Below are 27,391 nucleotides of genomic sequence, written 5' to 3'. Positions count from 1 at the left end.
GGGAGAAGGAGCTCCCCGAAAGGGCACCCACACTTCTGCTCAGGTGCAGCTCAGGGAGTTGCTCCACCCGGCCCGGGGCATCTCTCGCGCCCCGTGGGCCGACAGGTTTCCCCTCCCATCCCACCGCCAGCACCCCGTGACCCCCCACCCCCTCCTCCCGCCGTCCGCTCGCCTTTCCCGCCGTCTGAAATCCTGCGAGGCCGGGGCTGCTCCTCGACCACAGCAAGGATGCTGCTAAGATGGCCTTGCCCCGCTGCAATCCTTCAAAAGCCCCAAATCTGCGCGTCTTATTTATCCTTCCTCGCCCAGAGCTGTAATTCTTAATCAGCTGTGGCAGTTAAACTGCATCGATTCCTCCCACCGCCCCGCGCCGAGCCGGCGAAGCCTTTCCTCGCTCTGCTCTCTCTTCCTCTCGCTCTCTTTTCTGAGATATAAATAAATAAAGTCCAAGGCAGGCTGCAGCTCTGAACTAATATTTAAAATGCAAAATCATGGCAGATTTTTTTCCCCCTTGTCTTGCAGTAAAAAGATATAAACAGAATAAATTACCTTCCCTTGCTGGCTTATGAGAGTCCCTCTCTCCTGACCTGAATTTTAAGTCCTAGCTCAGTGGTAGCACCAAGCGCCGATGATTTATGAAAAGCCAGCCACTTCTCTGCATATTTTCTCTGTTCAGCCAAGTGATGGAATTTATCCTTCCTATACCATTAAAGACATTAACAGTGGGGTTGCCTGTCTTTGCAAATGAGCCATACGAAGCGCAGGCTGAGACCCAAGGGAAGCCCGGGCAGCGAGCGCAGGCTCACGCGGATCCGGGTGGGGAAACTGAGGCACGAGGTGCCGCGGGCGGCTGGGAGGAGGGAAGGGAAGAAAAAAAAACTCCTTGGAGGTAGGTGAAGGCCAAATCCGCCAGGGATCTGGCCGGCACCGTTGCTTGTGCCGCCCGGGAACAAGGTTGTGGGAGGTTGGATCGGGGTCGCAGTTACCCTGCTCCATTTTGTCCCTTCTAGGCCTTCAGGATTATTCGGCTAATGGGTTATTTTATTTTTATTTTTTTAATATAAGGAGAATAAGGACTGTGCAACATGCTAAATAACTTCTTCAGAGCATCGTTACGAGGATTATAAAATGGAGCACAAGGTCATTCACTGGGTGAACAAGGGTTGTTATTATTGTTATTGTTATTATTATTATTGTTATTAGCCCAAGGCCTGCGGCAAGGGCTGTTCACAGCCCGCCGCCCCCCCCAGCCCCCGGGCGACGCCGGCTCGCCGCCGGGCTCGGAAGCAGCCGCGCCGGCCTCGAAACTTCTGAAAGACGCGTCAGGAAACCGTCACTGCTATTTTCTTTTTTGACCTTTTTCCCTTTACTTTTTGGGGTGAGGGGGAAGGGGAAGGACTGCAGAAGGCGGCGAGTAATCAGGTTTTGGGCCCAGGATAAAAAATTGCTGGAGTAGGTTGGGTGACTTCTTATAATTAATAGCGTGCCTTGTAATAGGATTCTCCAGCCTTCGGTGCTCCCTGGAAACACCTTTTTACATAAGATATTGCCCACGACGGAGCAGCGGAGTTTTGATTTATGGGGTTTCGTCCTTCAAGAAGTATCTCGTGGGCTGGCCCGGCCGGCGGAATTTATCAGGGGGGAAAGGGGAGGGGAAAGAAAAAAATAAAGTACAAGGAAGGGGAGAGCGCTGTGCCGCGGGCAGGCAGGGGCAGGCTCGGGGGCGGCAGCCGAGCAGGGCGCCGAGCCCATCGCCGGCGCCTCCGGCCCCCGCAGCTGCCCCCAGCATGGCTCCTCGGCCGTGCCTCGGTTTCCCCATCCGCCAGCAGGGATGGGAGGGGAAACCGAGGCACGGGAGGCAGCGGCGGCAGCTGGAGCTTTCTTGCAGGTATTTTGGGGTGAAAAGAGAGGGTTGGGGGCGCGGGGATGCCGGGGGCTCAGGGCAGCCCCAGGCGGCTCTTGAGGGCCCGCAGCTCGGCGGCGTGGATGTCGCTGCCGCCGCAGACCACGACGACGACGGAGGCGAGCGCCGGCGGCAGCCGCCCCTCGCCCCGCAGCCGCCGCAGGCGCCCGGCGTAGAGCAGCGCCAGCGCCGCCCCGCACGCCGGCTCCACCAGCAGCCGCTCGTCGTCTGGCGGGGAGAGCGGGGCCGAGTGGGCGGCCGCCGTCGCCCCCCGCCGCCGCCGCCGCCCACCCGCCCGCCCGCGGCCGCCCGCCTCACCCAGGAACCGCTCCACGGCCCGCACAGCCTCCGCGTCCTCCACCACCTCCGAGAGCACGGGGTGCTCGCGGGCGCACTGCAGCGCCCGCGCCGACACCGTCAGCGCCCCCAGGCTCTTGGCCACGCTGCGGAGGGAAGGAGGGCTGGGGCAGCGGCTCGCGGCCGGGTGCCCCCCGCGCCCCCCGCGCGGCCGGGCCGCTCACCTGGCGATGCGGGGCAGGGAGACGAGGCGGCCGGCGCGCAGCGCCGCGTGCAGGCTGTGGGCCCCCCAGGTCTCGGCGGCCAGCACGGGCACGTCCGGCCAGCCGACCTCGCGCAGGCCGGCCACCACGCCGGCCAGCAGCCCCCCGCCTCCCACCGACAGCACCACGGCATCCGGCTTGCTCTCCAGCGAGTCCCTCAGCTCCCGCACCAGGCTGGCGTGGCCCTGCCTGCAGCACGAGGCAGCCGGGGCGGCCGCGTCCAGGCCACGGACGGACAGACAGATGGACGGACGGAGGGAGGGAGGGAGGGGGCCAGAGCTGCGCCCCACGCTGCACTCACCAGATGAGAGGGTGGTCGAAGGGGTGGATGCTCATGCAGCCCTCGGCCTCAGCCAGCTCCAGCGCCCTCCGGTTGGCCTCGTCCCACACCTGGGGGAAGCACGTGCAGCGCCGTGCACCCCGTGCAGCGCCATGCACCCTGTGCACCTCGTCCAGTGCCGTGCAGCACCGTGCACCCCGTGCAGCGCCATGCACCCCGCGCAGCAGCAGCAACGGCGGGCTGCCCGGCGGCGGGGGCTCCGCGGGGTCCGTACCTGCCCGCAGACCTCCACCTCAGCCCCCAGGTCCCGCAGCCGGCGCCGCACGGCCTCGCCGGCGCTGCCGGGCACCACCACGGTGGCCGGCAGCCCCAGCTTCCCGGCCGCGTAGGCCGCCGCCAGCCCCGCGTTGCCCCCTGCGGAGATGGGGTGGAGGGGGGGGGGGGAGGGGGCACCCAGGGGCTCCAGCCCCCCGGCGCCCCACGGCGGGTGCAGCGGGGGGGCGGGGGGGGTTCAGCACCGGTGGGTGCCACCACCCCCCCCATCCCTGCGCCCCGCCGCCCCCCCGGAGCCCGAGTACCTGAGGAGCAGACGAAGCGCCGGCAGCCCGTCCTGGCGGCCTGCGGAGCCGGGGCGGAGAGCGGGCGGGAGGCGAGGGCGCCGCGGAGCCCCCGGCCCGGCCCGGCCCGGCCCGGCCCGGCCCGGCTCGGGGGCCGCCCCCCACCCCACCCCCCCGCGCTCACCTCCTGGCACAGGTAGCCGATGCCCCGGATCTTGAAGGAGCCCGTGGGCTGCACGTTCTCCAGCTTCATGTAGACCTTGGCGCCCGCCGCCTCCGACAAGGCCGCGCTCTCCAGCAGGGGCGAGACCAGGTGGAAGCGCCCGGAGCCCCCCCGGCCCTGGGCACGAGGGGCCGGTTTGCAGGTGGCCCCGGGGGAGGGGGGGGGGGGGGGGGCCGAGCGAGCTGCGGGGCTGCCCGAGCTCCGCCCTCGCTCTCCTGCCCTTTGAAGGAGCAAAGTTTCCAGGAGTTTTGCTTTTTTTTTTTTTTTTTTTTTTTTTTTTTTTTTTCCCTCCCCCCTCTTCTCTCCGCTTTCAGCGGCGGAAAACAAGGCGGTTGTTGTTTGCACCGAGGAAAACAGCGAAACCCGGGAGGGAGCCGGAGCCGGCGATGGGCGCCCGGGGGGGGGGTGGGGGGCGCGGGAGAGCGGCGCCCCGGAGCGCGGCCCCCCGGCGAAGCCCCGCCGCCGGGGCGTCCCGCACCAACCCGCCCCGCGCAGCCGGGAACGGCCCCGTCTCGCCCCCTCCCCGCGTCTCCGCCCTGTGCTTTCCAAAAAATAATAATAATAATAACAACAACAAAACAAGCTTTGAAGACCCCAGGATGGACAAAAGGGGGCAAAACCTCCCCCCCGGGCGGGGATTTGCAGGGGGCAGAGAAGCCAGGTGGCACCAGCCCCATTGCCCCCGCCACGTCCCTTCCCTCTCTCCGTCCCCAACCGCCTGGCAGGATCAGTGCCGGGACACCCCACGGCTGCCCACCCACGGCGGGGACCCACCTGGCTTCCGTCCGTCTGTCCGCGCGGGGCCACAGCTCTGCCCCTCGCCCAGAGCCAGGAGGAGGGAAGCCGGAGGCGCCCCATGGCCCGGCCGCGGCGGGCTGCTCGCCGGCACTCGCTGCGCGGCCGGGCGGCGTTTTTCCGGCCGTTTCCTCCCCGAGTCGCCTTGGGGAGTCGCTCCCGGCCGAGCGGCGACAACGCCGCGGCCGGGCCGAGCGCGAGGGGCCACGCGAGGGGCCACGCGAGGGTGCCTGGGAACGGCGCGGCCCGTGGGAACTCGGCGCCTTCAAAGCGCTCGCCGACCGCCGGTTCGTTAATCCCCCCCCTCGCTAATGACCTCGTTATTCCTAACGAGCCCCTCCAAGGCCCAGCAGATCAAGGGAGCTGCCGTAAGAGGATTTTGCAACGGGCATTTTGGGGCCGGCAGGGACACGGGTGGCAGAGAAGGGGAACAAAAGGGACAAGCATGTCCGTCTGTCCGTCCCCCCCCCCCATCGTAGGGGGTCTCGGCTGTGGGGTCTCTCCAGTCACCTCCTCCCGCAGGCGCCCCAGGCTGCACCCCATCTCCCCCCGTGCATGAGTTACCTGCCCCCCCCCCACTAGAAGTATCTGCACATTTCTGGAGCTATCAACATGCGGCGGCGAAATAACTTACTGCCCCGAACTGCCAAAGCGTAACCGGGAGGCCTCCACCAGGAGGAGTTTGATGCAGAGGCAAAGAAACCTTATTCACTTGCACCCCCAGAGAAGTGGGTTGCAAATGCCCCTACCTCCTCCTAGGGCCAGAAGACAGCAGAGACTCAGGCAAAGCTCTTTAAAAGGCCCCATTAACACTTCCCTTTAGAGGGGAAAGATTGTCACGTGAGCCCAACCCTTACACAGGCCATCAGAGAATCCAAACACAGCGCAAAAACATCAGCTCCTGTCACTTCGCAGCTCAAAGATCATTTTATTTGCCAAAACCAAACCAGTTCTCTCAACTGCTCTCCAACTTGATGGGACATCGCTGTCCCAGTGGCCACAGGGACACCGAGGAGCAAACCCCAACCTCCCAGGGACCCCCATTTTGGGGGGGTCGGGGTGCCCAGCCTGCGCAGGAGCTGGCCAGCATCGAGAGCCAAAGGATGAGCCGCGGGGGTCTGTGCAGGGAAGAGCCCCCCGGCCGGGGAAGGGCCTGGGCGGGAGGCAGCGCTCATCTCGCAGGATGGGGCCGAAGCCCCCACGCCGCAGGGCGACTCGAGGTGGGAGCAGACCCAAGGGTGCCCCGGCTCCGTCCCGTACCCGCTCTGGGGCCGAGCCACCTCGGCACAGACGCCGGCACGGCTCCTCGCGCTGCAAGGGGCCCCTGCGCCAGCCCGGCGCCAAGGGGAAGGTGCCGGAGGGAGGGGGAAAAGCAGCAGCAGAAAACCACAGAAAGCCAGAAAAACAGGAGGCCGCGGGACAGGCGAGGGGGCAGAGCGGGTCCCTCCCCTGCACCCCCGTTTCCACCACCCAAGCCCAGCCCTGGCGGCACGGCAAAGCCCATCAGCAAACTGGTATCGCCGCAAGCATCAGCTGACACCGGGGAGCTGCTCCCGGCGCCGGGCCTCCTGCCGCAGGGGTGCCGCGCGGCGCACGGGCGGGCGCTCATCCCCTGCCCGAGGATGAAGGCAGCGAAGACGACGGGAACCGGCCCTGCGGTCCCAGCTCAGTCCCAGTGGACCTGGACGGGGGGGAACTTCCAGAGGTCGGGGTGGCCCATGTGCAGCAGGTTGCTGTAGGGGGAGGTGCTCCACTGGAAGGGGGGCACGTTGTCCCACGTGGGCCCGCTGGCCGCCACGAGCCGGTACGTCGGGGCCATGCTGAAGGACGTGATCTAGCGCGAGGTGAGGGGGAGAAATAAGAAAAGGAAAGATGCAAGTGAGGAAGGCGAAGGGAAGAGGTGATAGAGCTGATGGCACAGCCTGGACGCGCGGACGGGACTGGGGTGCAGCGGAGATGCAGCCTTGAAAGCCTCGAACTGGAGACCTCTAGATCCCACGGCCCCGCACGCCCCAGGCAAGGGTGCCACAGCTTTGGTCTTGCCATCCGGCCCCAAGGGCCGCCAAGGGGCGCACGCAGCAGCCTGGCACCAGGGAGGGTGCCACCCCCGTGGGCTCAGCCTTCCCTGCCCCCAGACCCCCACCTTCATGTCTGTGCCGCCGTGGGAGCGCTGGCGCAGCGCCGGGAAGGGATAGGTCCCGTTGGCCGGGTTCAGGTCCGAGCGGGCAGAGATGGCGTTTTCAGCGTTCTGCGGGGGGTCACAGCCCTGGCACCGCGACAGCGGGTCTCGCAGGTAGTTGTTGAACCTGGAGAAGGGGCAGAGCCGTATAGACGAGTCGCAGCAAAGGAGGGGGAAAAAATAAATTGCTTCGAAGAAAAAATATACCCCGAGGGTTGGAGATGTCCAGGGAGCAGCATTGGAGTGCCTCATCTACCCCAAACCTCTTCCAGGGGTAGTCCAGCACCCAGCACCCACCTCATCAGACGGACCATGGAGTCCATGTCATGCACCAGCGTCTGGTTGCGCCGAAAGATCCGGGCACGGGGGTTCTTGTCGTAGGTGAACCAGTCACCATATTTCTTCACCAGCTCCAGGTTCCCACTGGCATTAAAGATCTCCTCGAAGTACCTGGGGGAGGTGAGAAGGCCGGCGAGTCAGGCCTGGGGCGGCCCACAGGGCAGCCCAAGGTAGGGCAGCACCAGCCACCCTCCCCTTACATGGCCCCAGCAGAGTCAAGGGGGCCCAGCCCTCACGGGCCAGGGCACCCCACGTCAGGGGAGGCTGGGATGGAAGGTGATGGACATGAGTGGAGAGATGAAGCTGGTTGAAGCTTACGGCACGTTGTAACTGGCCCAATATCCCTGCTGGTAAAGCAGCTCTGTCTTATCAGCCACGACCACCAGGCCCCTGCAACAAGAGCAGCACAGATGAGATCAGAAGGCAAAGCAAAGCAGAGCTGCTGGAGGGCCGTGCTGCAAAGGAGGGTACACCCGCCTCGCGGAACCCACCGGCTAGGCACAGCTAAGCCACCACCCAAGTCAGGGGTCCTGGCGGCCCACCACCCACGTACAAGCACCTCCAGGAGCCTTTAACCCCGCAAACCTCCAGCGCAGCCGAGCACGAGCACCTTCCTGGCCGCAGCAGAAGGGCAACCGCCACCAGAAGAGGCGGCCAGCACAGCTAAGCCCAGCCTGCCTGGCGTTTGCACCCTCAACTTAAAAACTCCAACCTCAGCTGAGCCGGGGCAGTGTGAGGGCTGCTGCGGAGACGGCACACGGGATTTACGGCTTTCCAGAATCGGTGAGGACAAAGCTGTGAGACGAAATGGTTCTGCAATGACCGAGCAGCAGCTGGCTTTTGGGCAGGGTCAAAGGTACTCACGGGATCTGCTCCAGCACCGTCAGCACACCTTGCCGGAGGCCAGCTTTCCCGGGCGAGAAGGCGTTGTAGTCCACCACCATCCACTGATTGTTGTACCTGCCAAGAGAAGGGGAAAAACCCCCCCCTCCAGCGGCTGCCCATCCTCACCGCATACATCGTCGCTGTTCAGAGACGGATCTGGCGCCGTTTGTCACATCCCACCCCGATACGCAGGCGGGAACGGGTCACCCCAGAGGGTCACAGTGCCAGATCCCGCCCCGCGGCCCTGCCCCGCTCACGTGCCGCTGTTGAACTGCCGGAAGATGGCAGCCCACTCCGGGCCGCTCCGGGCGAGCCGGTTGGCCACGATGTTCCTTAGCCACTCCAGGACGCTGCCCTGCGGGTGGATATATTTCCACAGCGCGGGGTTGCTGTTCCCAATGGTGGTCTCCAGCGTCACCTGCGGCAGTCAGGAGGTGAGCAGGACCCGTTCTCGGCTCCAGGGCGAAGGCGAGGAAGGAGCCCCGTGGGACCAGCTCCTACTCACCAAGCCGCTGCTCAGGATGTAGAAGTCATCTCCGGAGAAGATGGTGCCGGGGTAGGAGGAAAATACCTGGACGCTTCCTGCGATCTGAGCGTTACCTGGGAGGGGTCACCAAAGCGGGGGAGCATCAGAAGGGTGGGGGGAAAAGAAAAACACCAGAGCACAACACGACTGCTAACCCAGCCCTCCGAGGAGCCCGGCCCTGCTCTCCGTGACCGAGAGCCCCCCAGACCCTGGCAGCGCCGCCGGCTGGAATCGCCATCCGGGCGCACGCCGCAGCGCCGGCGGGGAGAGCGAGGCGGCCGAGCGCGGCACCCGCGTCCTGCCCGCGCGGCCCCCGCTCACCGCGGGCCGAGGCGCGGAAGGGCAGCGTGTACTTCTTGATGACGCGCAGCATGGACTGGTAGGAGGTCCAGGTATCGTGGGCAACCAGGAGATCCCGATTGCCCGGGAGCAGCTTGAGGAGGGCAGAGCACGAGCCCGAGCCCAGGACGGGCGGCGCGGCCGACCTGTTGAAGGCCGACTCCAGGTCCTCCAGGTCACCCCCCAACTGCAGCAACCTGCGAGAGGGGAGGAACACAGACGTGGGGTATCGGCACCGGACGGGGGGCTGCCGTGGGGAGGTGGGATCCCCCAGCACGGCTGCGAGGGTGCACGAGGAGCCCTGCGTTTTCCCCGCAGCGCGCAGGAGCCGAGCTGGCTCAGTGCCGTCCACCCATCTGTCCGGGCAGGAGGGTGTTTCTCCATCACACCCCGGCGCAGATGCCAGCACAGGAAAGGCCCCAGCGGCCTGAGCAGGGAGGGACAGGTGACCACAGCAGCGGGGAAACTGAGGCAAGGGGCACCAGCAGGTGGAGGACCCACCCTCCAAACCCAGCCCACAATACCGCAGAAGGAAGAGACCCTCCTTTGGTTCGTGTCCTGGCCCGGAGGACAACCCAACGCGAGGAGTGCCTGCCCATGCGCCCAGCACCCTTCCCACCCGAGCGGTGACTCGGCACGGAGGCAGGGGTGTCGCAGGACACCCAGGCTCCCCTCCCACCAGTCGAGGACACGGGCACCGCCGCCCCGTGCCACGTACCCGGAGGATCAAATGCCAGCAACCGGCCAAACTGGAATCGCCCTCACCCCATGGCTCCCCTCTACTCCTCACAGCACCCTGACCCCGGGGGCAGCATCCCCCCAGGGACCCCCCCACCATGCCCAAACCTCCCCCCCGGCCCCACAGAGCCCTTGGGGAAGGGCCTTACAGGAAGCCGAAGGGCGCGACGGAGAACCTGCCGCCGGGGAAAGCCACGCGCCCGTTGTAGCTGTCCTCCAGGCCCTTCAGCTGCAGCAGGGCCAGGCGCACCTGGGGGCACAGGGGGACGCGCCTGACGCCGGCGGCTCCGGGGATCCGAGGACAACCGGGCCCCGCACAGGCGCCCACGCGCTCCGGGTCGGGGCGACGGGAAGCTGCTGGCCCAGGCGGCCGCAGGCGGGAAGCGCGGGAGCCCGCGGGCCACGGCACGGCCGAGGTCCGGCGTGCCGGGGAACGGCACCGTCAGCGGCTCCGCGGGGTTCGGCTGGCGGGGCCGTGACTCAGCGCGGCCCCCAGCGCCCCGCCGGCTCCAGCCGCTCTCGCGGACAGAAAGTCCTGAGTCACCTCTCCTCTCCGCGAGACGACCGGCGACAGATCCGAGCCACCCGCCTGGAGCGCGGCCAGGACGCGGGGGGCGTTTCCGAGCCCTCGTTTTCCTGGAAAGCCCCAATTTGTCCACGGAGAGGGACCGCGGGGCAGTGCGGGCCGGCGGCGGCTCACCTGGTGCCAGTACTCGGGCTCCTGCCCCTTCTCCATCTGCTCCTCCATCCAGGCCAGGTTGGCCTCGAGGTAGCTCTTGAGCTTCTCGCAGTAGTCGGTCTCGTACTTGAAGGGGCCGCAGTAGCCCACCATGGTGTTCATCCAGTGCATGTAGATGAGCTGGGGGCCGGCGGGGACACGGCGGCGTCAGCGCGGGGCCGCGCTCGGGCGCGGGAGGCCGAGGGGCGCGCGGGGAGCCCCCGGCTGCCGCGGCGGCGGGGGCAGGCGCGTTACCTGCTCGGACACGGCGGCCTCGGCCAGCCCGGCGGCGTAGGCCTGCAGGCTGTCGTTGTACGTGCCGTTGGTGGCCACCTCCAGGAAAGCCCACCTGGGCCGGGGAACAGAGCAGCGGGGTCAGCGGCCCCCGGCGCGGGCGGCGGCGGCAGGCAGGCAGGAGGCGGCAGCCGGCGCCCCCGCGCCCGCGCTGAGCCCCCGCGCACTCATCGCACCGCCGCCGCCGCCTACCCCACGGCCTGGACGTGGTCGGTGAGGTTGGCCCAGGCGACGGCGGCGGGCTGCCGGCCCGGCACCACGCGCAGCCGCCCCGAGCCCGGCTCCAGCAGCACCGAGGCGCTGCGGGGCGGCGGCGGCAGCGCGGCCGGGCGCGGGGCCAGCGCGGCCGCCAGCGCGGCCGCCAGCACCGCCCGCAGCGCCGCCATGCCGGACACGGGCGGGGGAGGGGCGGGGCCGCGCGGGGGCGGGGCCACCGCGGGGGCGGGGCGGGGCCACCGCGGGGGCGGGGCGGGGCCACCGCGGGGGCGGGGCGGGGCCGCGCGGAGAGGGGCGGGGCCGCGCGGAGAGGGGCGGGGCCGCACGGGGGCCACGCCCCCGGGGCCGGGCCGCGCTGTGCGCTGCGCGGTGGGACGTGGCGGGGCGCAGCGCGGGGACGGCCCAGCCCCACGCACAGCCGTGCCCCACGCGCGGAGTGCTGCCCCCCCCCAACAAGCACCCAGACCCACGCACACAGCCCTGCCCCCACACACCCGGACCCACGCACACAGCCCTGCCCCCCCCCACACGGACCCACTCACGCGTGGGCCCATGCACATCCAGACCCACACGCTCTCAACCTACACACAGCCCAGACCCACGGGCACCCCTGGACCTACACACCAGGACCGCCCCCCACCCCCAGATCCCCACGCGCGTACCCTGCTCTGTACACCCCCCACAAACACACACACACCCTGCCCCATATACACGCACCCGGGCCCACGCACCCCCCCCCCCGCCCCACACGTACCCCCCCCAGCCCCGGGCAGACAGGCTCGCGCTGCACCCCAGCACCAGTGGGCTGTGGGGGGTGGGGGGGGGGAGGCGAGCGCCGGGACCCCTCGGGAGCCCGCTGCGGGCTGCCGGGAGAGGTGCGGAGCCCGCTCCGCGGCCGCGGGCAGAGGCCGCGCCGGAGCGCGGGGAGCCGGCGGCTGCGCGCGGCGCTGGGCCCGCCTGGCGCTTGTGCAATCCCGCCGGTGCCTGCCTACGGCTCGGCACGCTCCGGCCTCCCGCGGGTCCCGGCTGGGCAGGTCCCTGCGGAGGCGTTTTGCCGCCAGCCTGCGGCACCCGACCTCGGGGGGGAGACCGCAAAGACACCCTCGGGGCCGCCTGGCCACCGGGGCCGCTCGCGGCGGAGCCGAAAACCTGCGATGCGCAAAGCCGCCCTTCCCCTGAGCGTAGCAGCGCCCCGCTTTTTTTTTTTTTTTTTTTTTTTTTTTAATCATGAGCCCCAAAACAGCCACAAGCCCTGAGGCCGGGTGCGCTCGTGACGTGCGGCAGGAGGGCGGCAGGTGAGCTGGGGCCTCGCCAGAGCCAGAGCCTGCCAGTCTCTGTTTTTCTTCCTTGTGCCTCTGCCTCCGCCCGGCTGTCCCCAGCGGGATTTGGGAAGAGATGAGCCAGGGTGGGAAACGGGCTCTGCAGTCCCGCGAAGCCCTCGGCTCCCGCCCAGCGCCGTGACTTTGCGCCGCTGGGCCGGGCTGAGGGAGCTGGCAGCAGGGGCCGGGGGCTGCCGGGGCGCCCCACAGCCCCGGGGATCCTCAGGCAGCCTCCGAGAGCTGACAGTTCGGGAGACCGAGGGCCGAAGGAGCTGCAAAGCCTGCCCTGGGGCATCCCCGGCAGCGGGGTCCCCACCGGGGACACCCCCAGCGCCCAAAGCGGCCTCCCAGGGGAAGCGGTGCGGGGGCCAAGCAGGGCGCAGCACCCCAGCGGGGGCCCCGGGCCGTGCAGTCCCGGGGGGCAGAGGTTTCTCCGAGGTTTCCTCTTGCACCCCGGGGGCCCGAGCCCCCCGCGGGGGCTGCCGCGGAGCACGGGGGGGGGGGAGCCTTGCCTGGGGGCGGCGGCGGGACCGTGCACCCCCAAACCTCCCCCCCCCGCCGCCCTGCGCCCTGCGGGTGAGGCCGGAGCAGGCACTAACCGCGGCGGCTCTCGTTTCCCCGCCCTGGGGGCGGGGAGATTGTGCCACCCCCCCACTCCCATGTCCCGCTTTGCTCCCTCTCTCCCCTCCCCCAGACGGCAGCGCTGGAAATGGGACGCTGCGCTTTTAAGAGCAAAGGGTGGCGGTCCCTTTAAGAGCCGCCCGACGGGGCGGGGGGGATCAGCTGCCTGCACCCGGCGGCGGGGCCGCGGCGGCGGCTCGGCTGCCCCGGGCGTCGCTCCCGCTGCTTTAATCCCTCGCAGCGCCGCTCTGGGCGGCGCCGGGCCGGGCCGGGCCGGGCCGGGGGCTCGCCGCGGCGGCTCGGCCGCGCCTTCCCGGGCCCGGGGCGCGCAGCATGGCCGGGGGCAGCCCCGCGCAGCGCAGCTTCTCCCTCTGCGGCCGCCTCGGCCAGCGCTGATCCGCGCCGCGGACAACTTCTGCATTTCCCGCAACGGCCGAAACCTCCCCGCTTGCGAAAGCGGCCCGCGGGGGCCGGGGCAGAGGCGGCGGCGCGGGCGCGCCGTGGGCGCCATGGGGCCGGCGTGGGCGCTGAGCGCGGCGTGGGCCGCGGGCGACGGCGGCGCGCCGCTGCCGGGCCCCGGGAAGGCGGCGGACGTGAGTGTGCTCGGGGGGGGGGGGGGGGCGCCGGGCGGCGCGCCGGGGGGCGCCGGGGCCCTGAACTCGCCCTCGGACGGGCGAGCACAGACCTGAATTTTTTATTTTATCCCCCCCCCCCCCGCGTCGCTCGTGGGACGAGCCGGCGGGAGCTGCAGCGCAGGGGGCTGTTGCCCCCACGGGGGGGGGGGGAAGGCTCCCTGCCTGCCTGCCTGCCCCGCGGCTCGGCCCCCCCGCCTCGGCCCCCAGCCAGGCTGCGGTCTCCCCGCGGATCTCTCTGGGCTTTATCAGACACCTCGGTGATGGGCGCAGCGGGCTAAACCCGCTCGTGCCGGTCTCCAGCATGGCCCGAGTCCAAGGGCGTGTGTATGGGACAGATGGGGAAACCGAGGCAGAGGGAGGAAGAGGACTGCACCGAAAGGCGCCCGGCCGCAGGGCAGCGGCGAGGGCCCCGCGCCGGCGCTCACCTCCCCGCGCCTCTCGCCCGCGCAGTGCTGGGAGGTGCGGAAACGCAACAGCTCCGAGTGGTGCCACTTCGTCCAGACCAACCCCGACTGCCAGCTGGAGGGTGGCTTCCTCGACTACCTCAACGGCATCTTCTGCGTCTTCCCCGCGCGCCTGCTGCCGCTGGCCGTCGCCCTCTACGTAAGGACGGGCACGCGGGCTGGGCGCGAGGGGTGATGCGGGCCGGCTGGGGTGCTCTGCGCCCCGCTCCCGGTGCTGACCCTCCCTCGGCCCCACAGGCTTGCTGGCTCTTGTACCTCTTCGTCATCCTCGGTGTGACGGCGGAGAAGTTGTGAGTAGTCTGGCGGGGTCCTACCAGCCGCGTCCCCTGGGGAAGAGCCCTGCGGGGCAGAGCAGAAGTCTTGGCGCAGCCCCCGTGACTGCTCTGTCTCCTTCTCTGCCTGTCCAGCTTCTGCCCCAACTTGTCGGCCATCTCCACCAACCTGAAGCTGTCTCACAACGTGGCAGTATCCTTGGCGGGGCACCGGGGCACCCTCGGGCAGAAAGAGCGATGGGAGGAATGGAGGGGAAGGGGACAGCCGTGCCGAGACGACTTCTGGACCCCCTTGGCACCAAGCTGAGGGAGACTGCTTTGGGGCATGGGTGGGAGAGGACCACAGGGTACTGGAACAGGTTGCCCAGAGAGGCGATGGAGTCTCCATCCTTGGAGATGTTCAAAGGCTGTCTAGACACATCTTGGAGATGTTCAAAAGCTGTCCTGGGCAACGTGCTCTAGGTGACCCTGCTCGAGCAGGGAGGCTGGACTAGATCTCCAGAGATCCCTTTCATCCTCAGCCGTTCCCTGATTCTGTACTTTATGCCATGCTGGCACCGGGAGAGGATCCTGTGGGGCCCATGAATGGGTGGGAGTGGAGCCCACGTGCCCCCAGCTCACCTCATGCGGAGCAGCCAGCTTAGCCTTTTCCTTGACACCTCCTCTCCATGGTGTCACCTTCCTGGCATTCGGCAATGGGGCTCCGGACGTCTTCAGTGCTGTGGTGGCTTTCTCTGACCCACGGACAGCAGGGCTGGCAATCGGCGCCCTCTTCGGTAGGGACTCCCCAGCTGGCTCCTGCCTGGGGAGAGCCACAGGCTGCCTGGGACAGGACAGCAGGATCGGCAGCCCCAGGCCACCGTGGCAGGAGGCCTCCCCTGAGGGGCCCCCGTTGCATTGGCAGGCGCTGGTGTGTTCGTGACCACAGTGGTGGCCGGAGGCATTGCCCTAGTCAAGCCCTTCACAGCTGCCTCCAGGCCCTTCCTCAGGGACGTCATCTTCTACATGGTGGCCGTCTTCCTCACCTTCATGGTACTCTACTTCGGCAGGATCAGGCTGGGCGAGGCCCTGGGTGAGTCACCCAGCTAAGGGCGATGGCAGAGGAAGGAGCTGGGATGGAGTGGGTGGCTGGCAACAGCTCCCTCCCCCCTTTGCAGGTTACCTGGGGCTCTACATCTTCTACGTCTTCACCGTGGTGCTCTGCACCTGGATCCACCGGCGGCAGCGCGGGGAGGGGCTGCCCCCGCCTGGACCCTGGGAGCCAGGTAGGAGATGGTCTCGCTGCGCCAGTGGGACCTTGGGGCCTCTGCCTACTGCTGCTCTCCTCTCCCTGCAGAGCTGCTGACGGACACTGAAGACCGGGAGTCCTTGGGCACCAACAGCGGTGACTATGGTAGGAGGCGTCGTGGGGGCACTGGTAGGGCCAGCACCTGCAGGGGGAGGTCAGGGGTGCTGGGAGGTCCCAGGGACCTCCAGGATGCCATGTGTGCCCAAGCCCAGAGTAGCACCTCCCTACTAAGAGATGTCCCCTCTGCAGGGTGACAGGTAGCAGGGAGAGGACTGGGCCATGCAGGTGGTGGCCATGGCCACCTTCCCATCTTGGAAGGGCTGGCCAAGGAAGGAGCAAGGGGTGCGTGGGGAGATGGGACGGGGTCCCCATACCCAGCTCACAGCCTTGGCTCCGCACAGGCGAGGAGTACCGGCCCCTGCTCCCCTACCAGGAGACCTCGCTGCACATCCTGGCCACGGCCCTCAGCCCTGTGGACTACCGCAAGTGGAGGAGGAAGCCCTGGTACTGGCGGCTCTTCAAGGTGCTCAAGGTGAGCAAGAGCTGGGCGCAGCCCATGCGGGGCACAAGCTGCCTCCTGACAGGCCCCGCTCACCGTCCTCCTCCCAGGTCCCCGTGGAGCTGGTGCTGCTGCTCACGGTGCCCGTCGTGGACCCCGACAAGGAGGACCTGAACTGGAAGAGGCCACTCAACTGCCTGCACGTGGTCACCAGCCCCCTGCTCTGCATCCTCACCCTGAAGTCAGGCGCCTGTAAGATACCCCCACACCCCACCCAGGGCTGCTGTGTGCCCCCAAAATGCTCCTCTCCTCAAAGGAGGGGACATTGGTCAAAAGCGCCACCACAGTGTCAGCATCCAGGTGTCTGGGGGCAGAAAGGAGGCTGCCTTGGCTGCCATCCCCTGCCTGGGGAAACTGAGGCACCGAGGATCGGCTCTTGGCTCGGTGCTCCAGGGAGGCTTCGGGGAGAGGTGGCTTAAGGGGGACCAAAGCACTGGCAGGAGACTGGTGGGCCCTCGCCGTGCTGACGCCTGCTCTCTCCCCACCGCGCGCAGACGGGCTGTACCAGATCCAGGGCGTCTTCCCCGTCTGGGCGCTGGTCGTGCTGGTCGGCACCGTCGTGGCGGTTCTCATCTTCAGCACCACGAGCAACGAGGAGCCCCCCAAGTACCACTGCGTAAGGCTGGGGCCGATGGTCCCGGGGGGAAGAGGGGCTGCACGCTCCACCTCGCCCCCCCGCCACATCCAGGGATCGGCTCGCTCCCTTCCCGGCAGGTATTTGCCTTCTTGGGGTTCTTGGCCAGCGCCATGTGGATCAACGCGGCGGCCACGGAGCTGGTGAACCTCCTCCGGACCCTGGGCATCATCTTCCAGCTGAGCAACACCGTGCTGGGCCTGACGCTGCTGGCCTGGGGCAACAGCATCGGCGGTAAGGGCACCGCCGGCGCGGGAGCCGGCCCTTTCCGCCCCTTCCTCGCTGCCGGGGAGGCGAAGGGATTCCTCCATCCCATTTTTTTGCCCCCTCCTGGCCCGGCACCCCCCGACGCCTCCCCGCTTCTGCCTCTGCAGACACTTTCTCCGACCTGACCATGGCGCGGCAGGGCTACCCCCGCATGGCCTTCTCCGCCTGCTTCGGCGGCATCATCTTCAGTATCCTTTGGGCGGGCGGCGGCAGGGACCGGACGGGGGTGGCGGGGGGGGGGGGGGGCAGGGCAGTGCTGCCTCGGTTTCCCTACCTGGATGCTCTGGAGAGCCCTTGCCCCTAGGGGATCCCGGGAAAGGGGCCGGGCAGGGAGCCGGCCGGCTCCGTGGCTCCCTCCGGCCTCTCCCACGCTGTTTGCCCGTCCTGAGCTCGCCCCAGACATCCTGGTCGGAGTGGGACTCGGCTGCCTGCTGCAGATGACCAGCAGCCAGATGGTGGTGAAGGTAAAGCCGGCGGTCATCCTGCTCCGCGGGGGACGCGGTGGCGGAAGGGCGGCCTTGGGGGCAGCCCCGAGGTCCGGCACGCGCGGGACGAGGCCGGGGGGCAATGGCACGAGGCGGGTTGGCAGCAGGACCCACCGTCACCATCACCACCGCTCACCAACATCCTCTTGCCTCGGGCAGCTGGAACCCGACAGCCTCCTGGTCTGGATCCTGGCCGGGGCCCTGGGCTTGAGCTTGGTCTTCTCCTTCGTGGCGGTGCCAGCGCAGTGCTTCCAGCTGGGCAAGGCGTACGGCGTCTGCCTCATCCTCTACTACCTGGCCTTCCTCTGCGTGGCCCTGCTGACCGAGTTCAAGGTGATCCGCCTGGCCGCCGTCTGACGGGGCGCCGGCCCCACCGGCACCTCGGCCCGCGCGGCCTTTCCTCTCCGGCCACGGTGCCGCGGGGCGGACGCAGCCTCCGACCTGACCCCCGCCGGCAGCATGCGCCGCCAGCAGCCCGAGGAGGGGGGGAGGCGTTTCCAGTTGGGAAAAGGATTTGCGAGTCACTGACTGTGCCCCGTGTGCGGTAAAGACCTCGGCCTCCTCGCGCCGGGGCAGCGCAGGGGAGCTGCAGCCCAGGACCAGCCCCGCGGGAAGGTCTTGCCCACCCGCCCACCCGACTTGCCCCGCGGCGCCTTCGGCCCGGTTCTTCCGGGGCGCTCGAAGTCGCGCTGCGGTGGGGTAGCTCTGAAGGCTGGAGCGCGATTTTTGGGACCGTCGCTCGCGGCGAGGGACGGCGAGCGTCCAGACCGCGGGTCGAAACAGCGGCCGAGGCGAAGCGAGGCGGGCTGAGCAGGAGGAATCGCTCCGGAGCGGTGCTAGCTTTTAACGCAAGCCAAGTAGGATGGAAAAAAGAAAAGGAAAAAACCCAAACAAAAAACAAAAAAAACCCCAACACGGAACCTGGTTTCTCCTGCCGTTTTAAGCTACAGTTTTTCAACCTGAACTTCAGACCATACTTTTCTTCTCCTCTTAGGGCGGACAAAGCAGTAGCAAATGACTTGGTACTCCGAGGTTTCCACACCCCACCCGTGGGCCTCTGGGCAGAGCTCGGCTTAGACACCGTACGGGAATAAACAGTCTCCATTAAAAACCCAAACCGAAGCGCGGCGGCGGCGCGCTCCGCTTCGGGGCTGTTTGCCGGCGGCGGGGTTTGCGCAGCGGCTTGCCCAGCGCCTTCCCGCTCCGAGCTAGCGGCACACGAGCGGCGCCCGCGCTCGCCGCCCCCGAGGCGCGGGGACGCGGTTCCTCTCGCCTTCGCGGCGGCTGGCGGCTCGAGCGCGGGCCCCGGCTCGGCTCCCCTGCGGCGCGGGGGCGAGCGAGGCCCGCGGGGCGCGCACCGGGGAGCAAACCGCCGGCCGCTCCGGCGGGTGTGCGGGAGCGCGACCGCCGGAACGGGCTCTCCCGCAGCTTTTACGCTCTCGGTCGAGGGCGGCCGCAGGCTCCTGCTCCTCTCTTCCTACTCAGACGTTGCCACCAGCTCCTGGAGTTACCCAGGAGAGGTGACACGCGCGCAGGCTCCGCTCCTTACACGGAGCGGGGCTCAAGCACCCGCGGCCACCGCCTGAGCACAGCGGTGAAGGCTCAGAAGTACCCTGGGAGCCTACAGCCACTTTGCACCCTTTGATGCAGCAGCGCAGGAGGCTTTAGGAAACCACAAGTTTCAAAGCGTTACCGTAACACGAGGGGAGAAGTGCCAGGGGAGGGAGCGGGGCTTTAAGGTGGCAGCATCTAAGAACAAGAATCTAAGGCAGATCTCGTGCCGCACACGTCAAACGTGCCCCCGCGAGCGGCTGCCGCTGCGGAGGGAGGGCAGGGGCGGCTCGTCTTGGGATGCTGCGGCAACCCTCCGAGGGCGAGCGAGCCCCGCTTCCGCGAGCGGCGCTGCAAGGAGCAGGGGACGCCGCTGCCTTTACAAAGCTGAGGATACTTTTTATTAGTGTGCTTGAAAAAAAGTCTAGAGAACATTTTTACAGACACGCCCATAAAATCGTTTTTATAAACAAAAAACGCCAGCGTACAAAACCCTGCAGTGCTTCCTCCCTTGTTCCCTACGAAATGATTGTCCGCGTGGTTAGTCTGCGTGTAAGGTGGGGAAGAGGAGGACAAATAGAAGGAGATGCCCCGTACTCAAAACTTCTTTTCCTTCAAGACAAAGTCATGTGGAAGAAGTAAACTTCTGCAACCCTCCTTGGTTTAAAAAAAAAAAATAATACAGTGCGTGTGTGAGGGCAGATCAACACCTCAGCAAGCAACCACAGAAAGCAGCATCTGAGCTCTGACCCACAGTTTAAGCGTTCCCACACGTCCTCCGTGACACGAGAGCCCTGTTATTGCATGTTAAGTGAGTTAGTGCCTCCTCACTGCCCCCCAAAATATAGCTTAAAGCTGCAGCTTTTTCCCATCCAGGAAACACCAGGAAAAGTCACCGACAGCCCTGCAATGAGGAGTGGACTGGAAGGGAAGGAGGAGCAGTCACATTTTTTTTCTCATCTTCACAGTCCTTATTCATCCTGCCTGCAACTTAAATCAGAAGAAACATCATCTCCTGCAGCACCAGGATTAATCTGGATAAATCCCCCAGGCTACAACTCCATGCAGAGCAACTGCAAAGAGCTGCATTGCACTGCTTGTTAATTTGTGGTCAGATGTATGTTTTGGAAAACAGCCCTTGATGGTCCTTCACGGTTCAGTTCAGGAAGAGTTTCATACCAAAGCTCCAGCAGCACCCAGAAAAGAAACTAGGAGTTGCCTTGAGGCACCCAGGGAGTGCAGAGCACAGTTTGGTGCACAAGCTGACTGTTCACCCTCTTTCCATCAGTTGCTCCAAATACTCCCACTGCTCTATGCGGGGAGAAATTTTCAGAATTAGCTCTGTTTGGCATACTTCTGAAAATCTCGTTCATCCTTCCCCAGAAAATGCTGCCTAGCCGCCCCGGCAGGATCAAAGAGAAATACTCAGTCCTCTGCCTCTCTCCTCGTGCCGCGTGTCGAGGCTACCTGTAAGAAATCCGGTGCACGGGACACAGGGAATCGCCACCCAGGTCTCCCACTGCCTGACTTATCTGGAGGAAGGAGAAAGCCCCTCCAGCTAGTTCTGCTCTTAATCTGAACCTGAGAAAGATCAGAAAGCAAGAGGTGAAAGAACCCTCCCAGCTAACACAAAAACACAAATACTTTTAACCCTCAAAACTTTGTGTTGACAGGAAAAAGGAAAAAAAAAGAAAAAAGGCAATGACAGTGGCAAGTGTTCTCACCGCTTTGTGGGCACAGAAACACGAGCGATGAAGCAACCTGCCACAGTCACAAGATAAACGTGGTAGAGCAGGGGAAGAACCCGATTTCCCCCTTCTTTCTCATCTCCCAGGTCGGGCAGCCTCCTTGCTGGAAACAGAAAAGCAGATGGGTGAGAAGAAGCATTATCTTCCACATTCCTCCTCCATCCAGAATTCAGGGGAACAGTAAAGCTCTTCAGTAGAGGAACTTCCTAAGATTTGACTCAGTCAGCATTTGGCAGCCTGGGGAACCTTTCTGCAAGGGTGAGAACAAGGGAGGAGCGACACTGCTGCATTAGGACCTGCATAAACAAAGCCAAGACCTGGCTGAGGATTAACCAGCAGTGTTGTTTTACGGACCGTCTGCCCATAAACTCTTCTTAACCCAGACGCAGGCAGAACTACATCACAGACTTGGAACTGCAAAATACTCCCCTTCTCCCTCCTAATCTTCTGTCTGAGCTAAGAAGCAGGCAAAGATCTGCCATTTACAAAGCAGGTGGCCAAGCGGCAGAGGTCAACCACCACTGCCACCCCGGGGAATCATCCGTCTCACCAAAGGGAGACAAGAGCTTTGGGGGTTACGTAGTCACTGCCAATTCTGCACAATGCCGTGGGCAGAACTGACCGGCAGGGACAGAGTTTGTCTCCCCAAACTCTTGTCCCACCTACGGGCTCGACACAGTGAGCTGCTGGCCCTTCGTTCTGGCTCCAGCTGCCACAGAACAGCTCACGGACAGCTAAATTCAATAATCAGAGCTAGAACTGCTACGGGAGTGCATCTAGGTATGTCAGAAAGGAGGGGAACGCAGACTGCTCTTCCGAAAGTGCTGAAATTTCACACCACCTCCCCTCGCTTCACACAAGGAGTAGGCAAGAAGAACCAAAACAAACTCATTCCCTGATCTTTTACGCCTAGGTTAATGGCACCCTTTGAAAAAACTGGATTTCAAAAGGGCAATTTTTTAAAATATTATTAAGCAGGTGGCTTCAGCACATTTCCTGCTGTTAATGGATTACATCTCTCTTCCTCCAGGGGCTGTTAGTGGTAAGAGAAGCAACAGGTCTGAGCCTGGGAAGTGGGTCAGAGGGAGGACAACTCTGTTCTGCCCGAGATGCTCATTCCATGCTGAGCATGGGCACCATGCTCAACCTGGTTCCAGCAGTCTTATTCAGAGCCCCCTGGGCCTCTGTTTTTTCAGCAATTCACTGCCTTGAGGAAGAGATTTAAACCCTAAAGCCAACCAGTACATTGAACAGATCTATATACACCACTCCAGTATACATGCTGTGAAGTAATACTCTAGGTTATTGCATAGAGGGCAGCTTGCATTAGCTAGGCCTAAATGACAGTCTGGGAGCGTTGCCGGAGGCTCAGGGGTTTCAGAGAATTGTTGGAAGCAGGTGCAGATTCTTGCAACGGTGTCTGAGATTCTTCTTTTCTGGCGTGTTCCTCATACCACTCCTGCAACAAGGGATTAAGCACACTGAGATCAGGCTCTCTCCCACCCCTGGTGCCTTGCTCACCCCCACCCTCCAGGGAGGGCCCCAAAAGGCAGAGGCCCAGCTGCTCTACCTCTCAAGGGCTCAGCATTTGCTCAGGCATACAGGAGCTCCTGCCGGGCTCCCCTTTCTCCTGTAACGCAAAGTCCTGAACATAACCTCATCTCCTGGAATGACCTGGTTAACTACAGCACGGCTGCGACAGACCCGCTGGGACCTCAGTGCCCATATTCAAAGTAATAAGCGCCAGCTACAGGTCAGCTCTAGCTGGCTGAGCTGGCAGGACTGACAAAGCTGAGCAAGGAAACATCACTCTCCCAGGATCCCTCTCCATAATGCTCAGGACTCTACTAGTGCCCAGGACTCCAGCACTGATGTCACAGCATTTACTACTCTCGAATCAGAGGCCAGGCAGGATACACAGAGCACTTCTCTGCAGATTTCCAGCCAGCAACCTGACAAATAACAGGTTGATTTGTTACGTGGTCCGAAGACTCATCTGCAAGCTAGCCGCCCACGGGACAAAGGACAGATTTAAATGGTTACGAGATTAATTCTTTCAGTACTAAACATTAAATTAGCCAGTGACCTTCAACTTACAGAGCAAGTCTGGCATGCACTGAAGTGACCAAATTCATGGCGTAGAGCTCCTAACCTTGAAGGACATTAGTGGAAATGTCTTAAACGATCTAGAAAGTGAACGTTTCTGATCTTTTTTTCGTTTGCTCTCCTGAAGTAAAAGCAGGCAGCGTTGCTGGCACCAAAAGCAGCGTTCTGCCCTGGAGAAAACTTGGTTTCTGTGACAGACGCAGACACACCCAAGCTCAAACACAATCACATTCCTGCGGCTTAACAAATTAGCATTCAGGAGCCAAATCCCAGCAACACACTACACGTGCTCTTAACCGCTCTTAACCCTGGGCAGCCAGGTTCACCTTGGTGAGCCTGGCAGCTTAGCCAAGTTGGAGAGCACACGCATCCACTGAGCTCACCAGTTACTGCGACTCTGGTTTGGCACATGCCAGCACAGCCAGGCATCTGAACCCACTGAGGAGGCTCTGAAGCACTCTGGGGTTTAGGAAAGTCACTAAATGCTAGAGCTGATGGGAAGAAAGAATTAAAAACTACCATACACCACCATCCACTGCCAACTCTTTCCGCAGAGCACATAGCTCTCTGGGTCTTAGACACAGAGGGTCTCCCGTGTTTAAAAGGATGGTGTGTTATTCTGGGCAATGAAAAGCATTCTGCTCACCCCAGAGGCTGGGTAGCATTTCTCACTTAGGCCCACATACCTGTATCTCCTCCTCATACATCTTCATACTTAAATCACTCTTGGTCCTTGATCTGCGTCCCAGAAACAGTGTCGACATTTGCTAAAAATGGGGAAGAAAAGAGGAGAGAAAAAGAAAAAAACAAGACGACATTTGTTAATCACTGAGCGGCTCATAGGATCAGCCCTCGGAGCTTCACGCATCCCTCATGCCGACATCCATCACCTAGACAGGAGCTCAGGATACCCTGGGTTCCCTTCATCAGTAGCTTTTTTAGGTACACGTCACCCAACCAAACACAGGCATCCATTGCAGGCTTTGATGAATCACACTGAGTAGATCCCAAAAGACTACAAAGGGAGCTGTAAGAGACCGGCTCAGCTGGACACTCTGCTGCCGGGGCGCTTGCTTAGTTAGATGAACTAACATCTGGAACAAGGCTCAAACCCAAGCCTCCAAGAGAGATCTCATCTTAGCACACATTCAGGTCCCATTTGTCTAGACCACATCATTTACTCTATGGGTCTAGACTTCTTAAGTCATGTACGCAAATTGCCAAAGCCTGAATCACGCTCTGGTCGTATAAGTTATCTGAACCATACTAGAAAGCAAAGAAATCCCATTAAGAGTCACAAGGTTAACATCATCGTTCTATAGTCCATTGTAAGGCTTAGGACAGCATCCTCCTTTGGTTTATTGCCTTGGAAACTGTGTTTATGATCAGTATCATCACTATTCTGAACTTTATCTATGTGAACTAGAGTTCAAGTCAACCAAAGCAAATAAGCTTCATCTGAGAGACTGTAGCATCTGCTCTTTGCAGTGGTAACATGAGAATATAACAGCAATTATTAAAATATCCATCTAAATTCCCTCAGATGAATGAGACAACAGCTCTCAGAGGTAAGAATAGTTATCCAGGTCCGCTTGGTTCTCCAGTCATCAACGTTCTTTTTTTGTGGCACTGTTTACATTTTCATTCCAGAGAAAGGAAGTCTGGTGTTTGGAACTGATACTGTCACATTGCTGCATAAAGTTTCAGGACTGTCTGACCTTAAGTGTATCATGCCACTGAAAGAGGCAAGGGAATTGCAAGGTGGTAGCTTCCCTGAAGAAAAAGAAATAGGCTTGTTCCAGTTAGTGCTGGGCTAAGACAGCTCTAGCAAAGTTTGCAGGCTATAGCAATGAGCCTTTGTCAAGCCTCTGCAGAGTGCAGGGGAAATTGTGCTGCTATTTTTCTAGAGCAGCAAAACTTCATGCCAGTACTACAAGTCCCTTCAGCAGTACCGTTCTGAACACTGTAAAGTCACATACAGCTTTGCTCTGGAATATAGCAAGTCTCCCCCCTCGCCCTTCCCTGAAGCAGAAAACCTGCAGTGAGGATCTCCTCTTACCCCATATTTGTCCATCTGCAAAATGATCTTCTGCAGCTGAGATGTTTCAGTGGTAGCTGAACTCCGCTTGTACAGCTCTATTATCCCAACCACTTCCTCCTTGGAGATCTCCTTCTCCAGCACAATGCCATTGTCCTCTGGAGGGGCAAGGAAAAGAAACAGGAGAAAAGTCACCGGGATGAACACTGCTTTCATCAGCCACTACAGTAATCCTGGAGAGCAGAGCTTAAGTGCACACAGACCAAGTAAGATGCTAGACAGTCTGTGGCTACTTCTAAGCACGTATGCCCTTGCTCCCCAATAAGGCAAGGAGGAAACAACTAGTGTGTAGGGCCAGCAGGCATCTCTTAACTTTTAAAACACCAGGCTCCTCAACACCTTAAGAAAATCTTGAAGCTTTTTTCCGGCCTGCAAATTAACTAGAAAAGCAAATAATCAAACAGTAATCGCTGCCTTTTGACCTTCAGCTGACTAACAAAGCTCGAGAGTAAGGTACTAGCAAATGTCTTTCACTGCACTCCTAAAACTGCAGGAGGGATCACGATGAAAAGTGGGTCTGTAGGTGACAATGCCTGGTTCCTGTGGGCCTGTGCCTCACATATGCATCTTCTGCAACCTAAGAAAGATGAGGTGCTGATCAAAGCTGCTCCTGTGGCTGGAGCTGTCATCACATGTTTCTGCAGAGAAGATTCTCTGGTATTAAACATATGCAAGTGCACTAGCTTAGAAAAAAATGAAAAGAATTATTAAGATTATTCTAAATGGAGAATAAATACAAAAGTCTGAATGTGGAGGACCAGAAGGAATAGCAGATGGTGCATGCGTTTACAGAACCTGAATTAGCAGGTCATGAAGTTACATACAGCTTCAGATACCCAGCTCAGGAGACAAAGGACAGTGAGTAAATGCTGATGAGTCACAGCGGTGTGACGACAGAGAACAGGCACTGTCAGTTCCTAAAGGGTACAAAAAGACACGTCCAAAACTAGCACGTGGTCACCAACCTAAAAATAACTCGGTATATATGAAAAGGATTGGACAAGTAGCATCCCTTGCCCTTCAAGTCATGACTGGGAATGATGGCAAACCACTTGGACCCGGTGTCTTGGTGCTTGAATGCTGCATAAGCCACTTGGACACACACGTCCTCGTGCTAATGTTAACATACTAGCAAAAAGGAGCGAAACTGATTTTAAAATAAAAATCATCTCCCCTCCTCACAAGATCTCTCATTATGCTTTGCTACATCATTTCAACAATGTTTCCTAGATTCCTTCTACAAAAGGGTGGATTTCCTATGTTTGAGTATTTTGGTTGAAATGGCTCAAGTATATATTTATATTCATGTGTGTATGCACGTACATATGTATATGTATATATTTATACGCACACACACACACACACTTTGGGGGCATAGGGGTGGGGTGGGTTTTGGAGTAGATGGGGATAGAGCAGAAAGGAGAGAGACATACACCACACAAAAGCATAAGAATGAGTTTAGGCAACCAGGCTAAAAAGAATCTGGTCTTTGTAATCCCATTCTCTCCTACAGACGTAAGACATCACTGAGAGAAGACACAAAATGGCAAATTAACCACTTCTCAGTCCTAACCTTCTGAATCTTGGTTCTTCCGTGTGTAGTTCATACGGAAGACGAAAGCCTCCAGAATAAATGCCACTATGATCGTCATCACCACCTGGGAGAGGACACGGACAGAAGAGATCAGGAAGCTGCTGCTGGGGAATTCTTCCAGCCCAACAAAAGGAAGCTCAGCATTTGGGCTCCCCAGCTCCTCCTTGGCAGAGGGGACAGGCATGTCGCGATTCACACCTCTACCTGCGAGTATGAGTAAACTATTGACAGCCACAAAAGGGGCAGAACAACACTTCTGTGCTGTCTTAGTCCTTATCTCAGACCCAGATTTCTACAGCACCAGCTTTGTTAATGCCTGTAAATCTTTTAGATTCAAATTTCTTCATGTGATGTGGATGCAAACCTGTTTCTGGAAGACATTATGTAGAGGAGTGGAGGTCTCCTCATTTAGGGATGAAGGCCCCACTAGAACATGTTGGAAGTAGTCTTCTCTCCCCATCCCCATTATTTGATGCAGAAACCCTCTCCAGAAACCTACCATGGTCACGATATAGAAGATCATGAAGTAAAGACGGCTCCAGTGAGTGGTTTGTGAGGTCACCCCTTCCTAGGGAGAATAGGCACAAAGTCAGCAGTGCGAAAAGGAAGGAGGAGCCCCCTGTTAACTGTTTGTCACCAGACATGAAGCAGCACAAACACTGTCTATCTCACATCCATGGCTTCATAGCTAGCTCCAGTGACTACCTGCGCAATGCTCAGTACTCCAACTGGTCTTGTAGCTAATCAGCCTCTAAAGATGGTGAGAGTTTCCTATATGGAAACACACATCATTTAAACCTGTGGGCATATGAGCCATTGCTGCTGTAAGAACACAGCTTGGAGTGCAAGGTGACAAACTGGAGTAGAGAGCAACTTCACTCTTCCAGTTCCTAAAACCGGGCCTGAATGCTGATCAAGACTCAGGACAGACATATCCAGCAGGGCTTCACAGAGGTTAAATATCACCCAAAAATCAAGAGCAACAAATATCCGGCAATTGCAAGTGACTATGCTGGGCCTAATCCTGCCCACCTCTAATTACTGCGAAAGAAAGCAGTGGTGACAAGGAAGATCTAGCCTAGCAGTGCACTGGCAAGTGTTGGCACTGTCTGTACACAAAAGATAGCTGAGGTTTACTTACCATGATGATGTACCAGTCATTAACGACCGTTAACTCAAACAGCGTGACTGTAGAAGG

At 61.6% G+C, this 27,391-nt stretch overlaps 4 protein-coding genes across 9 annotated transcripts in view; 1 reads left to right on the top strand and 3 right to left on the bottom strand.

The window, feature by feature from the left end:
- Positions 1-1,166: 1,166 nt before the first annotated feature.
- SDSL (serine dehydratase like) lies at positions 1,167-4,449 on the bottom strand. The gene is made up of 8 exons (XM_062590091.1): positions 4,298-4,449; positions 3,485-3,640; positions 3,322-3,361; positions 3,018-3,157; positions 2,765-2,853; positions 2,425-2,652; positions 2,222-2,346; positions 1,167-2,131 (listed from the first exon to the last, which is right to left on the bottom strand). Exons 1-8 carry the CDS (start codon positions 4,379-4,381, stop codon positions 1,938-1,940), a joined length of 1,056 nt encoding a protein of 351 aa, XP_062446075.1. The 5' UTR covers positions 4,382-4,449; the 3' UTR covers positions 1,167-1,937.
- Positions 4,450-5,222: 773 nt separating this feature from the next.
- On the bottom strand, positions 5,223-10,722 carry PLBD2 (phospholipase B domain containing 2). Its single transcript, XM_062589975.1, has 12 exons — positions 10,529-10,722; positions 10,298-10,391; positions 10,025-10,183; positions 9,474-9,574; positions 8,569-8,783; positions 8,227-8,321; positions 7,979-8,139; positions 7,701-7,796; positions 7,155-7,226; positions 6,795-6,947; positions 6,462-6,624; positions 5,223-6,152 (listed from the first exon to the last, which is right to left on the bottom strand). The coding sequence occupies exons 1-12, from the start codon at positions 10,720-10,722 to the stop codon at positions 5,985-5,987; spliced, it is 1,671 nt and encodes a 556-aa protein (XP_062445959.1). The 3' UTR covers positions 5,223-5,984.
- A 2,073-nt stretch (positions 10,723-12,795) lies between these two features.
- Positions 12,796-18,213, top strand: SLC8B1 (solute carrier family 8 member B1). The gene is made up of 15 exons (XM_062589998.1): positions 12,796-13,085; positions 13,578-13,730; positions 13,829-13,881; positions 13,999-14,057; positions 14,535-14,639; positions 14,768-14,935; positions 15,021-15,128; positions 15,200-15,256; positions 15,553-15,683; positions 15,761-15,902; positions 16,205-16,326; positions 16,425-16,578; positions 16,719-16,799; positions 17,011-17,075; positions 17,256-18,213. The coding sequence occupies exons 1-15, from the start codon at positions 13,002-13,004 to the stop codon at positions 17,451-17,453; spliced, it is 1,680 nt and encodes a 559-aa protein (XP_062445982.1). The 5' UTR covers positions 12,796-13,001; the 3' UTR covers positions 17,454-18,213.
- Positions 18,214-19,025: 812 nt separating this feature from the next.
- The window catches only part of TPCN1 (two pore segment channel 1), a 55,021-nt gene continuing 46,655 nt past the window's right edge, over positions 19,026-27,391 (bottom strand). For 5 of the 6 annotated variants that reach the window (XM_062590472.1, XM_062590473.1, XM_062590474.1 and 2 more), the window contains 6 exons: positions 27,335-27,381; positions 26,693-26,761; positions 26,173-26,257; positions 24,561-24,697; positions 23,188-23,268; positions 19,026-21,854 (listed from right to left, as the gene is read on the bottom strand). In XM_062590472.1, coding sequence (XP_062446456.1) covers positions 21,732-21,854; positions 23,188-23,268; positions 24,561-24,697; positions 26,173-26,257; positions 26,693-26,761; positions 27,335-27,381 — 542 coding nt within the window. In that variant the 3' untranslated portion in view covers positions 19,026-21,731. Of the gene's footprint in view, positions 21,855-23,187; positions 23,269-24,560; positions 24,698-26,172; positions 26,258-26,317; positions 26,398-26,692; positions 26,762-27,334; positions 27,382-27,391 lie in introns of those variants that run through there. The other variant, XM_062590477.1, reaches the window with a different exon arrangement.

This window comes from Rhea pennata, chromosome 17 (genome assembly GCF_028389875.1).
Source record: "Rhea pennata isolate bPtePen1 chromosome 17, bPtePen1.pri, whole genome shotgun sequence".
Lineage (NCBI taxonomy): Eukaryota > Metazoa > Chordata > Aves > Rheiformes > Rheidae > Rhea > Rhea pennata.
Note: the sequence above shows the minus strand (reverse complement) of the source record. Positions and strands in the feature narration are given on the sequence as shown.

Excerpts from the sequence above, each read along its gene's own strand:
- SDSL (XM_062590091.1), bottom strand. The coding sequence starts at position 4,381 with ATGGGGCGCCTCCGGCTTCCCTCCTCCTGGCTCTGGGCGAGGGGCAGA. Across the intron at positions 2,854-3,017 it reads AGGTGGAGGTCTGCGGGCAG|GTGTGGGACGAGGCCAACCG; the intron begins GTACGGACCCCG and ends TGCTTCCCCCAG. Across the intron at positions 2,653-2,764 it reads TTCGACCACCCTCTCATCTG|GCAGGGCCACGCCAGCCTGG; the intron begins GTGAGTGCAGCG and ends CTCGTGCTGCAG.
- PLBD2 (XM_062589975.1), bottom strand. The coding sequence starts at position 10,722 with ATGGCGGCGCTGCGGGCGGTGCTGGCGGCCGCGCTGGCGGCCGCGCTG. Across the intron at positions 8,322-8,568 it reads CTTCCGCGCCTCGGCCCGCG|GTAACGCTCAGATCGCAGGA; the intron begins GTGAGCGGGGGC and ends GACCCCTCCCAG. Across the intron at positions 6,153-6,461 it reads ACGGCGGCACAGACATGAAG|ATCACGTCCTTCAGCATGGC; the intron begins GTGGGGGTCTGG and ends ACCTCGCGCTAG.
- SLC8B1 (XM_062589998.1), top strand. The coding sequence starts at position 13,002 with ATGGGGCCGGCGTGGGCGCTGAGCGCGGCGTGGGCCGCGGGCGACGGC. Across the intron at positions 15,257-15,552 it reads CACCAACAGCGGTGACTATG|GCGAGGAGTACCGGCCCCTG; the intron begins GTAGGAGGCGTC and ends GGCTCCGCACAG. Across the intron at positions 15,903-16,204 it reads CACCCTGAAGTCAGGCGCCT|ACGGGCTGTACCAGATCCAG; the intron begins GTAAGATACCCC and ends CACCGCGCGCAG.